Source organism: Castor canadensis, chromosome 8 (genome assembly GCF_047511655.1).
Source record: "Castor canadensis chromosome 8, mCasCan1.hap1v2, whole genome shotgun sequence".
NCBI classification, from domain to species: domain Eukaryota; kingdom Metazoa; phylum Chordata; class Mammalia; order Rodentia; family Castoridae; genus Castor; species Castor canadensis.
In genome coordinates this window covers 24278892-24291581 of record NC_133393.1, presented here as the reverse complement: position 1 = coordinate 24291581, position 12690 = coordinate 24278892, and the positions used below count along the sequence as shown (strand labels likewise).

Below are 12690 nucleotides of genomic sequence, written 5' to 3'. Positions count from 1 at the left end.
GTGTGGGGGGTGGTTTGGGCTTGTTGGGGATGGTCTGGGGGGAGAGGGAATGTTGAAGGGGAGAGTCCAGAACCTTGTGCAGCAAAAGGTGGGGCTTGTGTAGTTTCCATTTCTTCAGTTGGCAGATCAGTGGGGCCCTCCTGCTTGAATGTTCCAGGAAAGTGATGTGTGCAGGGCAGGCAGGACAAGCCACCAGTGCCAGAATGGATTGCATAAAAGGCTGAGGCTGGAGGGGAAGGGAGTGCAGGTGGCCAGGGCCTGATCTGGAGTTTCAACCTGGACACTGAGCCAAGCAGACACACAGAGTGAAACTGAAGTCCTCCTGACCTGGCTCCAGCTTCTCTCCTGCCTTCTATCGCCATGGGGCGCAATCTCAGCTCCCAACTTTGCCTGGTATCCTTGGTCTTGGGCCTCTTGTCTGGAGGTAAGCAAGGGTCACCTCCTCCTTATGCTTCCCCTAGCATTCCTCCTTGGCCTTGTGGGGCCAGGCTTCACCAGCCTTTCTCTTTAGGCGTGAGCACGAGTCCATTGCCGGCGGACCAGCCCCAAAGCTCCTGTTCTCTAGAGGGGGTAGAGATCAAAGGTGGCTCCTTCCAACTTCTGCAGGGGGGCCAGGCCTTGGAGTATGTGTGTCCCTCTGGTTTCTACCCGTACCCTGTACAGACTCGCACCTGCAGATCCACAGGATCCTGGAGTACTCTGAAGACCGGAGACCAAAAGATCGTCAAGATGGCAGAGTGCAGAGGTTTGAGGCAGTGAGCATGAGCAGTGGGGGTGGGGTGGGGTGTGGGGGACAGATGGAGAAAACCAGGTAGAGAGACCTGTTCCAAGTAAGTTGAAGTTCAGACCAGCAGGCTAACCACTTTAGGTGCACCTCTTGGGGTGCAAATGGGAAGAAGGGAGGCAGGAGAGCTCACCTTTGCTATTTGACTGTGTTGGGCAGCCCTTGCAATGAAGAAAATGCTCAGAAATGGGGAGGGAGGAGCAGTGGGAGCAGCCAATCCCACAGGGCTGGGAAGATGCTACTTCTCAGGGACAAGGAAGGACACACTGAAGACTGCCCTTCACATCTGGTAACTTCTACTTGTCCTCCCCAAAGCAATTCGCTGCCCAAGACCACAGGACTTTGAAAATGGGGAGTACTGGCCCCGGTCTCCCTACTACAATGTGAGCAATGAGATCTCTTTCCACTGCTACCACGGTTACACTCTGCGGGGCTCTGCCAATCGTACCTGTCAAGCAAACGGCCGGTGGGATGGGCAAACGGCTATCTGCGATGATGGAGGTGCGAAGCATGCCTACCACCAACCACCTTACCCTTTCGTGATGGCTCCACTCTGAGGAATGGGAACTATAATCCTGTTTTCTGCCATCCCTTCTGGACCTCAGACTCACTTGCCTCCATGTCTTATATCTCTGCAGCGGGGTACTGCCCCAACCCAGGCATCCCCATTGGCACAAGGAAGGTGGGCAGCCAGTACCGCCTTGAAGACAGTGTCACCTACCACTGCAAACGGGGACTAACCCTGCGAGGGTCCCAACAGCGAAGATGCCAGGAAGGTGGCTCCTGGAGCGGGACAGAACCTTCCTGTCAAGGTGACTTTTTTTTTTTTGTTGTTGGTGGCACTGGGGTTTGAACTCAGGATGTCATGCTTGTAAAGCAGGTGCTCTACTGCTTGACCCACAGCTCCAGTCCTCTTGACCTGCTCCCCCAGGTCAGATCCTGCCTTTCCATCCAAATGTCCTTTCACTAGAACACTGTTGTCTTCCCGCCTCAACCCAGTTCCTTTCTCACTTCTTCTAATCCTCCCTTCCCACCCTGGAAACCCATCATCCCACCTCTCTGGTCACTGTGTCTTTAATATTCTAGACATTTAACCTGACTTCTGGTCTTTCCCAGACTCTTTCATGTATGACACTCCTGAAGAGGTGGCAGAAGCCTTCCTGTCCTCCCTGACAGAGACCATAGAAGGAGTTGATGCTGAGGATGGACACAGCCCAGGTTTGTGGGCAGACAGGGTGGGGAATTGGAGAGAATGGAGAAGAGGCAGGAGAACCATGCATGTTGGAACTGAAAACTCTCTTCCTGTCACCCAGGGGAACAACAAAAGCGGAAGATTGTCCTAGATCCTTCAGGCTCCATGAATATCTACCTGGTGTTGGATGGATCAGATAGCATTGGGGCCAGCAACTTCACAGGGGCCAAGAGGTGTCTCACCAACTTAATTGAAAAGGTGGAATCTCTTCCCTCTTGAACGTGGGGACCCTAAATGGACCTCACTGTTCTTCTAAGACTAGCTCCTTGGTGCTCCCAGTCCCTCTGAACCACAGGTTCTCAGAAAGCCCCATGCCCTGCTCTGTCCTGCCCCTTTTATATGATGCAGTACCTTGATGTTTAACATGGCCTCCTCCCTGAACTTCAGCCCATGAGCCTGTTACTATGGCTTTCCCTGTCCCAGCAAAGATACCAAAGATTTCCCACAGTATTCTTCTTTTAATATCATGATTCCACGGTCCTCTCACCCACAGGTGGCGAGTTATGGGGTGAAGCCAAAATATGCTCTAGTGACATATGCCACAGCACCCAAAATCTTGGTCAGAGTGTCTGATGCAAGGAGCAGTGATGCCGACTGGGTCACGGAAAAACTCAACCAAATTAGTTATGAAGGTCAGAGGTTACGGAAGGGAAAGCTGGGAGGTCCACTTTGGGGTTAGAGAGATCAGAAGGTTCAAGATTTTTGTGAGGAGTGGGTAGGGAAATCACATTGAGGTAGAAAAAGGGGACTTTATAGTTAAAAGGTTGGACAAATGAGTCATTGAGCAATGGGGTTTAGTGGGAACACGTTGGGGGCTGGGAGGGCCACTGTGTGGTCAAAGGGAAGTCAGTGGGTAACAATTAACTCACAAAGTTGAAGGATGTGGGATCTGTTGTGACAGGCCTCTGGGGCTCAAGAATGGCTTGGAAGACCAAGTGAGGTGATGGCCTCTTTCCTCTCCACAGACCACAAGTTGAAGACAGGGACTAACACCAAGAAGGCCCTCCAGGCAGTATACAGCATGATGAGCTGGGCAGGGGATGTCCCCCCTGAAGGCTGGAATCGCACCCGCCATGTCATAATCCTCATGACTGATGGTTAGAAGGAAACTCTCCTGCCCCAGCCTCCCTCAAGTCCACATGATAACACTAATCTGAGATGGGGCCCTGAATGATACTCATAGCTGGCTATATTGAACTTTTCTGTGACCCTTTACAAGGAAGGACCTTTCTCCCCAAGGGCCTCTGTGATCTGCAATCTCAGCCATGTGTGTCACTGCCTCCAACCAACTTATCTTCTTAAACCCTCTTCCTTGTCTCCCACCCTTATGGTCCCTGTCTCTTCTGTAGGCTTATACAACATGGGTGGGGACCCAGTCACTGTCATTGATGAGATCCGGGACTTGCTGGACATTGGCAGGGATCGCAAGAACCCAAGGGAGGATTATTTGGGTGAGTGACTTGCCTAGGACCCAGCACCATGATTTCTCAGCCTGGATCCTTAAACTTCCCTTTCTCCTTCAGATGTGTATGTGTTTGGGGTCGGGCCTCTGGTGGATCAAGTAAACATCAATGCTTTGGCTTCCAAGAAGGATAACGAACAACATGTGTTCAAAGTGAAGGACATGGAAAACTTGGAGGATGTTTTCTTCCAAATGATTGGTAGGAACATAGAAGAGTACAAGGAGACTGTCAGGAAATTAGGCTTTTCCCAAGATCCCCTAAAGTTGCGCAATTCCCCCTATCCTTGAAGCCTGGGAGGCCTTTCTCATGCCTCCTCATGTCTATCTCATGTCTACCTCAGTCTCTATTGTTTCCTAGCCACTGTCCACTTTCTGATATTGGAACCACACAGCTCTGGGCAACTTCAGAGATCTTTATATAGTACCTCATTTTAGAGATATTGGAGTTGAGGTCAAGAGGCCCAGGGATAGCAATAGGGTTGGTCCTGAAAACAGCCAGGTTTCTGGTCTCTCAGTCCTAACTTCTTTTCACCACACCACAATGGTTCCTTATCTCTATAAGGAAGCAAATGCCCCCTAGGCTTTTTCCTCCTGTGGGCTTCTGCTCCCCACTGACATGCAGGAATCCCTCCAAATATGGTTGTTACCATTTGGAAATAAAATGTTCCCAACTTTCAACACATTCTCCTTTTCTGCCAGATGAAACCAAGTCTCTGGGTCTGTGCGGCATGGTTTGGGAGCACAGGAAAGGTACCGATTACCACAAACAACCGTGGCAGGCCAAGATCTCAGTCACTGTAAGCAAAACTTGTGGGGAGTTGTAGGAGGTGAGGTCAGAGGGAAGTGGGAGGACAAAATGTTCACATTAAATTGGCTTGTGAATGAAGCTTGAGCCTCCTCCCTTCACTGTTCTGCTCCCCCAGCGCCCTCAGAAGGGACATGAGAACTGTATGGGAGCTGTGGTGTCTGAGTACTTTGTGCTGACAGCGGCACACTGCTTCACTGTGGAGGACCAGAAACACTCTATAAAGGTCAGCGTAGGTAAGGATGTACCCCACATGGATTCTGAGCTCTAGCCACAACCTCCTGGCAATGCCTCCCCTTCCTCACCGTCCCACACACTGCCTATCCTCAGTACAGCCCTTCCCTTGCACCCTTCACCAGTCAAGGAGAGTGAAGACCAGAAGTCAAGGATGTCACAGGGACAAAGGCAGCTCACAGAAATGTGTATCCTTTTTCTCCCCACCCTCAGGAGGAAAGAAGCGGGACCTGGAGATAGAAGAAGTCCTATTTCATCCCAACTACAACATCAATAGGAAAAAGGCAGAAGGAATTCCTGAGTTTTATGACTATGACGTGGCACTGGTCAAGCTCAAGAGCAAACTGAAGTATGATCAGACTCTTAGGTGAGAGCACCTAGGTCCCTGAGATGACTGGGTAAAGTGGGCTGGAGTACTGGGGCGTGGAAAGGGCTGTGTGCTGCTTCTGACTGTCCTCATCTGCCAAACAGGCCCATTTGCCTCCCCTGCACAGAGGGAACAACTCGAGCTTTACGACTTCCTCAGACAACCACTTGTCAGAAACACAGTAAGGCATATTCTGGATAGGACAATGACATGAGAGGGAGCTGCAGTAGGACAGATGATGCCTAACTCAGTGCCTACCTCATAGGAAGGGCTAGAGGGACAGCTGCTGAGTGACAGAGGCAATGAGGAGAGGATGTGTGTGTGTGTGGGGGGGGGCAGTTGGAGTGACCCAGTCTCTCCGCTTGTTCAGAGGAAGAGTTGCTCCCTGCAAAGGACATCAAAGCTCTGTTTGTGTCTGAGGAAGAGAAGAAGATGACACGGAAAGAGGTCTATATCAAGAATGGTGACAAGGTGAGGAATGGAGGAGTCTAAGGTTCTCGAAGTCCCCTGCCCTTTCTATGCCAGTTTTGTTCATCACCTTTCTCCCCCATGCTTCCCCCTCCCCTACAGAAAGCCAGCTGTGAGAGAGATGCTCAATATGCCCCAGGCTATGATAAAGTCAAGGACATCTCTGAAGTGGTTACCCCCAGGTTCCTCTGCACTGGAGGGGTGGATCCCTATGATGACCCCAATACTTGCAGAGGTAAGATAAGGGTTTTTTTTTTTGGCTATGCTACAAGTTCCTGAGGCCCAACAGTCTTTTCCCAAAACTTTTTTCTCCTGCAGGTGACTCTGGTGGCCCTCTGATCATTCACAAGAGGAGTCGCTTCATTCAAGTGAGTGTTCTCTTCCCTATTTGTGGGGAGACACCAAGTGGCCAGCATGGACCCCAAAGCAGGAAAGCTCAGTGTATGTGGCTGGTAATGGGAGGAAGGCAGAGCCTTCCTCACCTTAGTTATTCTATGAATTGGCCAGTTTAGGGCCATGTGTCTGGCCTATGTGTGCCAAGGAGGAGAGGGTGGAGCTGGGTTCCAAGTCTACTTCCTTTAGGTTAGTACAGATGCAAACAGGAATACCCATGCTTCTTGGCACTAGGAAGAAACTCCACTAAATGATCCATGGCACCCTCTCACTTCTGCAGGTTGGTGTGATCAGCTGGGGAGTAGTGGATGTCTGCAAAGACCAAAGACAACAACGGCAGGTACCTGCTCATGCCCGGGACTTTCACATCAACCTCTTCCAAGTGCTGCCCTGGCTCAAGGAGAAACTCAAAGATGAGGATTTGGGTTTCTTATAAAGGGTTTCCTGCTGAAAGGGGGCTTGAGATCAAATTAAAAAAGCTGCGACAGTAACTGTGTTCCAGATCCTTTTGGGGTAAAGGATGTGCACTGACCATGTTGTTAAAACTAAGATAAAATCTGATAGTTATTTTTAAAGGCTTAACTACAATCCCAAGTGCTGAAAAACCAGAGGCTGAAGGAAGATGTGTGAGCTTCTACCTCAGTGTTTTACTGAGACCAGCATTGGGGGCATAGGAGGCACAAGAAATCCAGCTTCATTTCCTAGAAGCCATCTACAAGGTTTTCCTTATAGACATCATCATTGTAGACAATCTGAGTCCTCTTGTCCCGGTGGCAACCCTTAGGGCTGTTCTGGACAGCTAGGGAGGAAGGAGAACTACAGTTAAGGTCTGAAGTAGATCATGGATCAAACCTGAGGCCCAGCCTCACTACCTCACTCCTGGCCCTGGCAGCCCAGTTTTCATGCTGCCCTCTGGTGGTCAGGATGGCCTGCCTCCACTTAGCCCCCTCAAGCCTGTGGTGGTTAACCCAAACACCACGGAGAGTGTAAACTGTTAATATAGCACATATGGATATTGTGATGAATGTTTTTGTTCTTTGAAAATCCCCTAATATTATCATAGCTGAAACGTGTGAATGTTAACCCACTGCTTTTGGTCAGCACACCAAAAATTAAAGATTAGAAACTCTCTGCAGCTTTGTTGATATATTGGTCAATTCTGGTGTTTTGCTCTGAAACCTTTTTGCTCACTCCTTTCCCAGGACAATCTACTTTCAGATAAAATGGATTATTCACACTGAGAAATGTTACTAGCCTCACCAGAACTCATCCGGGTGTAGCTTTGGACCTCAGCGTGCTTGCTCCAGCCTCACTGCTTCTTCCCCATTTTTTTTCTTCCATCCACAGGACATGGCCCTCTCTTTATCCCATTCAAGGATTCCACCGTTGAGGCTGGAGTGAATCCCTCCCTCCAACTCCCATTTTTTTGGTCTTTGTACCTTGTCACTGCTGACCATCCCTCCTTCTTGAAGCCTATGTCCTTTGCTTCAGTGGCCCAAGGCCTCTGGTGCCTGCTCCCATCCCTTGGACCCTTCTATCTCCTTTGCTGCAGTCTCAATTTTAACCTAATGTGTAATGTGTCAGTATTGATGGGAACATGTGGGGCATGAGGAGTTCCTATAATACTCCTTGAAAAATTCCCAAGGCAGTCCAGGGTCACCTTTTTTTCATTATCAGCCTCCTTGATGAGTCTACCACTTTGTAGACACCCTATGATGCAGATGAGTCTAATTCCTGAGTTCCAGATCCTTAATTTCAAATTCTTGCAAAGCCTGCTATACTTCAGCTCAGAATGAACAAGCTGCATGAGATGCTCATTTTCCTCACTAACCTGATTCTGGATCCAACTTTCTTCTCTGCTCCAGTCACTGCTTTAGGAGTTGTTTTCAATACTCTTATCTCCTTTTTCCCCTACCTCAGACAGAGAGCCTAGCAATTCTCTTCTCTATCCACAACCTCCATCAAATTCTGACCTGTCACCTCTAGGAAACCCAGGGATGTATAGGGGAATAAAAGAGGGTGGGCTGTGGGGAAGGGAATGAGAAGGGAAGCCCACTGTCTTTTATGGGTAAGCCATTCTTACCAAGGGAGCCCCAGACAGACTTGCCAGTAGCAGCATCCAACATGGGCTGTTTGCGGGCTATGTTCACTTTGAGCTGCACGGATTCCACCTGGGTCCCATTGAGCTGGAGCAGAAGAGAGGAGGGGACAAAGGATGGGGGTGGGGAATTACAAGTAAAACAAAGGAGTTACTCCAAGGGCTGTTATCCTAGGAGTAGATTGAATCAGGATCTGAGAATATGAGTTTTTCTGTGACTAAGAAGAGACTTTCTCTTTAGGAGGAACCAATTTCCTCAAGTATTTTAAAGAGAACACAAGGCTGGCAGGAGGGATGCGAAGAACAGGTCTAGGAAGTCCCAACCTCAGCAACAGCTTGATCTGCTGACTCCATCTTTTCATAGGTGACGAAGGCACAGCTGGGAAGAAAAAACAGGGTCAGCAGAGGGCCTATGGACTCTGCTGGGTTCAATAAGCTGCCAGAGATAGAGCAGCTTCCTCCCCTAGGCCTCACATCCTGGGCTTGCCCAGAACTTATCAAGCCCCACTGTCATCCTTACTTTCTAGGTGGGTCCATGGAGAGGTCAATGATGTTTCCAAAGGGAGAGAAGGCCCCACGGAGAAGGGTGGGCGTCATGTCTTCTCCATACACATAGAGAGTGTTCCCCTTTCGAGGGGCCCGGCGTTCAGGGAATGAGTCTGACCCTATGGGTCAGAAGTCAAAGTCATAAGACAGTCTATCTCACCCTCCACTTTAGCAGGATCCACCTAAATTCTAACTGAAGTCACCTTCCCCACCAGCCAAGCTCACTCACTGCGGAAAGGGCCTTCTCGGTCTCGGTCTCGGTCTCGATCTCTATCTCGGTCTCGATCCCTGTCCCTATCTCGATCCCGATCCCGATCCCGGTCCCGGTCCCGCTCCCGCTCCCGGTCTCTGTCCCGCTCCCGATCTCGGTCTCTGTCCCAGTCTCTGTCCCGGTCTCGGTCTCTGTCCCGGTTCCTTTCATGACTGCGGTCTCGGCTGTGGCTTCTGGGAGGGGAGGCTGAGGAGCGGGCACCACCACGTTCTTCATAGCCCCAGTCAAAGCTTCGAGGGGGCCCATCGCCAGTTCCTGGGCCCTCTGCTTCTTCTCCATCTGGCCCCAGTTCCCGAAGCCGATCGCTAGAGGATACAAAGCTGGGGAGAAGCAGACTGTAAGGATCAAAGAAGGCCTTCATTTCTTCCTCCCAGACCTTGTGGCGACTCCACAGTCCTTCTTCTACTGGAGTAGAAGCCAGCACCTTCTACTCCAGTCCCAAACCTCCCAAGTACTCAGGCAATTGACCAGATACCAAGTGAGACCCCGTTTTATCTCTCTAACCTCTCATACAGAGATTTCCTCTGGGGACGTCTGGATGACTGAAAAAGAGACCAAGAACAGTTAAGGTGATGTGTCCAAAATATGTGGGTCTCTCGTCTTTCTCAATTCCCAGCTCTGCAGGGATGGAGAATTGGTAACCATTACCTCCTGCAGGTCATCATCAGCAGATATGCTCCTCTGGAATGGCTGGAAAGTGGGGACAGACCCCTTCTCAGGGTCCTGCAAAAGTTGTAGAGACCTATGTCAGTGATCACTGTTGGTCCAGGAGGCTGCCCAGTCATGAGATGGAGGGGCCTATCTTCCCTCACTCTCTTCTCGGCTTCTTCTGATGTATTTTTCCTCTTTTAATCCTATTGCAATCCTATTCAATTATGTACTGTTTCTTAGGTAAATTACCTATTGCACATGTAAAGTACTTCATTTGCCTAAGCCTCTCATAAGCCTGATGACACATTCAGTCTATTTAACCTCTTGGAGCAACACATTGCAAGAGTTCTAACCCAAAGTGGATGAGAAAAACAAAATGTGTAAAATGGAGAAGGTAGGAGTCACTTAGATTTGTTGTTTTCTAAATAAGAAACCTAAATCTTTAGTCAGGCATGGTGGTGCATACCTGTAGTCCCAGCTACTCTTGAAGCTGAGGTAAGAGGATTACTGGGCTCACAAGTTGGAGACCAGCCTAGGCAACATAGTGAGACCCCGTATCAAAACAATAAAACATCCCAAAACTCAAAAAAACTAAAGTCAACCCCCCCACCAAAATAAACAAACCAAAAATAAAAACACAAAAAAGTTCAGAGTGGTACAGCAATTTGTCCATGTCTGAACATGCATTATTTTTTCCCCAAACCCACCTCCCAACTGAGGGATGCTCTCTGAAGTCGAGGGTCTTCTGAACAATACTGCTTGTGCTCACCTTTAACTTCCCCTCTAGGGTTCGAGAACGTTTGAAGCCCGAGTTTTTGGTTTCAGCCTTGATGGCACTGATGGCTCCTGACTTCACTAGCTGCTTTGCCTGTTCTGTTGCTGTGGCTGTGTCTACCACAGGCTGCTCTGACAGTGCTGGAGTGGTGAGGGAAAGAAATATTATGCTGACTATGGTAGAGGTCAGTTCCATGCTGCCTACTTCCAGGCCCTCTCCATTTCCCATTACTCACAGCGTTTGACACCACCTTGGCTGGCTGTGTTGTTGCTACTTTGTTTCTTCAAAGCTAGCAATGCCTTTTTCTGGGAATGAGGGTGAAAAGAGAGGAGTCAGTGATGACCAGTCCCTGACTAGGTCTTTTCCAAGGCCCCTGGGTGCATCACTCCAAGGATACCTTATTGGTATGAAATAATGCAAATGGTGTCCCGGGAGTGGCTCTGAGGCAGTCCTGCCTCTTGTATCTGGTCTCACACATCTATAATGTCAGCAATTTTTTTTAATTCCCCCTCCCTAGAATAATTTCAACAGGTCTCATTTTTCCTTTTTCATATATGACTACACAGTATTTCTACCATATTCACCCTCATATATCCTTTCCTTATATCCTCCCTGCCAGCAATTATTAATCTAATCAAACCAGAGTCTCACATTTTTGAAGTTGAAGGAAACAAACTAAATCATGTACCAAAGCCCCAGGATAAGCTGAAAGTAAGTATAAGCTTATATGCCCATCTTGGGAACATCATTCACCCATACCATGCATATTTAATGAGGCCCAGACATGACTTTGTAACAGGGAGATACACAAGTAAAACACATAGTTCCTACCCTCAAGAAGCTTGAAATGACTATACGGAGTTGCCAAGAATGATTATAAGAGGTGCAGATTACTCACAGCTAAATGCAAATAAGATTTTCCAATGCTTAACTGGCTATTAAACTGGGCCCTGGGTAGAATCTGCCCAACACAAATAGAAAGGAGAAGGATATTTTAGACAAAGAAAACGTTTACCTGTTTTATCTGCAGAGAAATGGTTTTGGGAATACATATTTTTAGGAGCAGTAAATAGCTCTGATTGATTAGACAGGGATGTTGAGCTAAGATTTTAGGGCTTTGTTCTATACATAATGTGAAACCTCTTAAGGGTTTTGAAAAAGAGAGTTTAGTGTTCTCGGATCATTTTTAACAGGAGTGAAGAAGTCTGTCCAAAGAAAGACAAAGAAACTTACTTGAGAGACCATTACAACAGCATAGGTCCCTGTTCTGAGGGATTCACAGAAACAAAAAAGTTGGAGAAACTACTTAGAAAGAAGCATCAAGAAGACTTGTCATGCTGGGTGAGGTGGTACACATCTGTAATCCCTGTCTGGGGAATCTGAGACAGGAAGATAGCTTGAGCCCAGGAGTTCAAGACCAGCAAGATGGTGTCTCAAGAAAAAAAAAAAAAAAACTTGATAGAATTTGATTATGCAAATAATACAGAAGTCAGAGATGAGATTTTGAGATCAATCATATAACAGAATTGAATGTAGTCAATCCTGTTTGAAAGATCAAGAAAAGGGACTAGATTAGATAGGAAGATGATGGCTTCAATTTGCGTATCTCAGGGTTTTAGCAAGGCACTGGATATAACTAGGAAATCCAAACTTGGGGATCTTCAATTCTTAGGTGATACGAAAAGTCACAGGAGGGGATGACAATTCCATGAAGGACTGCACAGAAAAGAGGTCTACATCAAGACTCGAGAACCACCACCTCTTGAAACTACACAGATGATACCTCTCCAGGTATGCACCCAAAGAAACCCTTGTCCCTTCACACTCATCCCAGGTGTTCTTAGAGTGAAGAATCTGTGAAAGGTTGCGCCATGCACCGCCCCCCCAACCAACTCCCTCACCTTTTTCTTGAGTTTGTTGAATTTCTTCTGCAGAGCCTCCTCCTCCTCGCTCAGTCCGGGGGGTATCACCAACATGGTGGCTCCTGGTTCAAGGGAAGAGCCCAAGACATGTTTCTCCACTGTCACCACCCAGAGTTTACACCCCGTCCACCCTGTGTCCCACCGCACCCCACCAGGCCTGCTCACTCCTTCCTACCTTTGGCCTTTTCCTACCCCTTGTTTAAACCAGGCTGCTGTCCAAGCTCCCGCTCGACGTAATCAACAAGCATTCCCTCCTGTCTCCAAGGTTCACAGATACCAGAGCCTTGGGGAATCACATGGCCCGGGAAGGGAAAACCATCCCCTCCGTCGCCAATACGATGGTACCCGACCCCTCTATTCCCACTGGGGTTAGTATGGCCAACTGTGGGGTCTGGACGGCAGAGAAGGCAGCTGAACCCACGCAGGGCTCTCTCAATAACGAAAGGGGTAAGAAGAAAGAAGGGACTCAGAAAAAAGGGGCGAAGAGTGAGGAAAGCAAGACCTTACCTGAGGGGGCGGCAACCGGGGCCCCACAGTGTCGGGAGGCGCCCGCGCCAGCGGCAGTGAGCTGGCTCAGAGCGATGCCGTAAGAGGGGCGGAGAACGCGGTAACTAAGGCTGCCACGGCGCGGGACTTCCGCCCGGCCTTCTACCCGTCCTTAT

General features: G+C 48.8%; 2 protein-coding genes across 2 annotated transcripts; one reads left to right on the top strand and one right to left on the bottom strand.

Annotated features, from left to right (window-relative positions):
• Positions 1–118: 118 nt before the first annotated feature.
• Positions 119–6896, top strand: Cfb (complement factor B). The gene is made up of 18 exons (XM_020168492.2): positions 119–424; positions 512–745; positions 1100–1285; positions 1423–1596; positions 1901–2002; positions 2098–2234; positions 2530–2668; positions 3002–3133; positions 3386–3487; positions 3560–3697; positions 4198–4295; positions 4422–4539; positions 4751–4904; positions 5009–5085; positions 5275–5375; positions 5475–5607; positions 5691–5740; positions 6046–6896. Exons 1-18 carry the CDS (start codon positions 361–363, stop codon positions 6199–6201), a joined length of 2295 nt encoding a protein of 764 aa, XP_020024081.1. The 5' UTR covers positions 119–360; the 3' UTR covers positions 6202–6896.
• Nelfe (negative elongation factor complex member E) lies at positions 6393–12688 on the bottom strand. Its single transcript, XM_020168498.2, has 11 exons — positions 12536–12688; positions 12008–12090; positions 10342–10411; positions 10101–10246; positions 9329–9403; positions 9185–9222; positions 8639–9000; positions 8384–8528; positions 8188–8242; positions 7849–7951; positions 6393–6564 (listed from the first exon to the last, which is right to left on the bottom strand). Exons 2-11 carry the CDS (start codon positions 12080–12082, stop codon positions 6467–6469), a joined length of 1167 nt encoding a protein of 388 aa, XP_020024087.2. The 5' UTR covers positions 12083–12090; positions 12536–12688; the 3' UTR covers positions 6393–6466.
• Between the last annotated feature and the right edge of the window lie 2 nt (positions 12689–12690).

Bases quoted from the DNA above. Each gene is read 5' to 3' on its own strand.
- Cfb (XM_020168492.2), top strand. From the start codon at position 361: ATGGGGCGCAATCTCAGCTCCCAACTTTGCCTGGTATCCTTGGTCTTG. The intron at 3,134-3,385 runs GTTAGAAGGAAA...TCTCTTCTGTAG, and splicing joins CATAATCCTCATGACTGATG to GCTTATACAACATGGGTGGG. The intron at 4,905-5,008 runs GTGAGAGCACCT...TCTGCCAAACAG, and splicing joins AAGTATGATCAGACTCTTAG to GCCCATTTGCCTCCCCTGCA.
- Nelfe (XM_020168498.2), bottom strand. From the start codon at position 12,082: ATGTTGGTGATACCCCCCGGACTGAGCGAGGAGGAGGAGGCTCTGCAG. The intron at 8,529-8,638 runs GTGAGTGAGCTT...TCTGACCCATAG, and splicing joins CCGAGAAGGCCCTTTCCGCA to GGTCAGACTCATTCCCTGAA. The intron at 8,243-8,383 runs GTAAGGATGACA...TTTTCTTCCCAG, and splicing joins TCCATGGACCCACCTAGAAA to CTGTGCCTTCGTCACCTATG.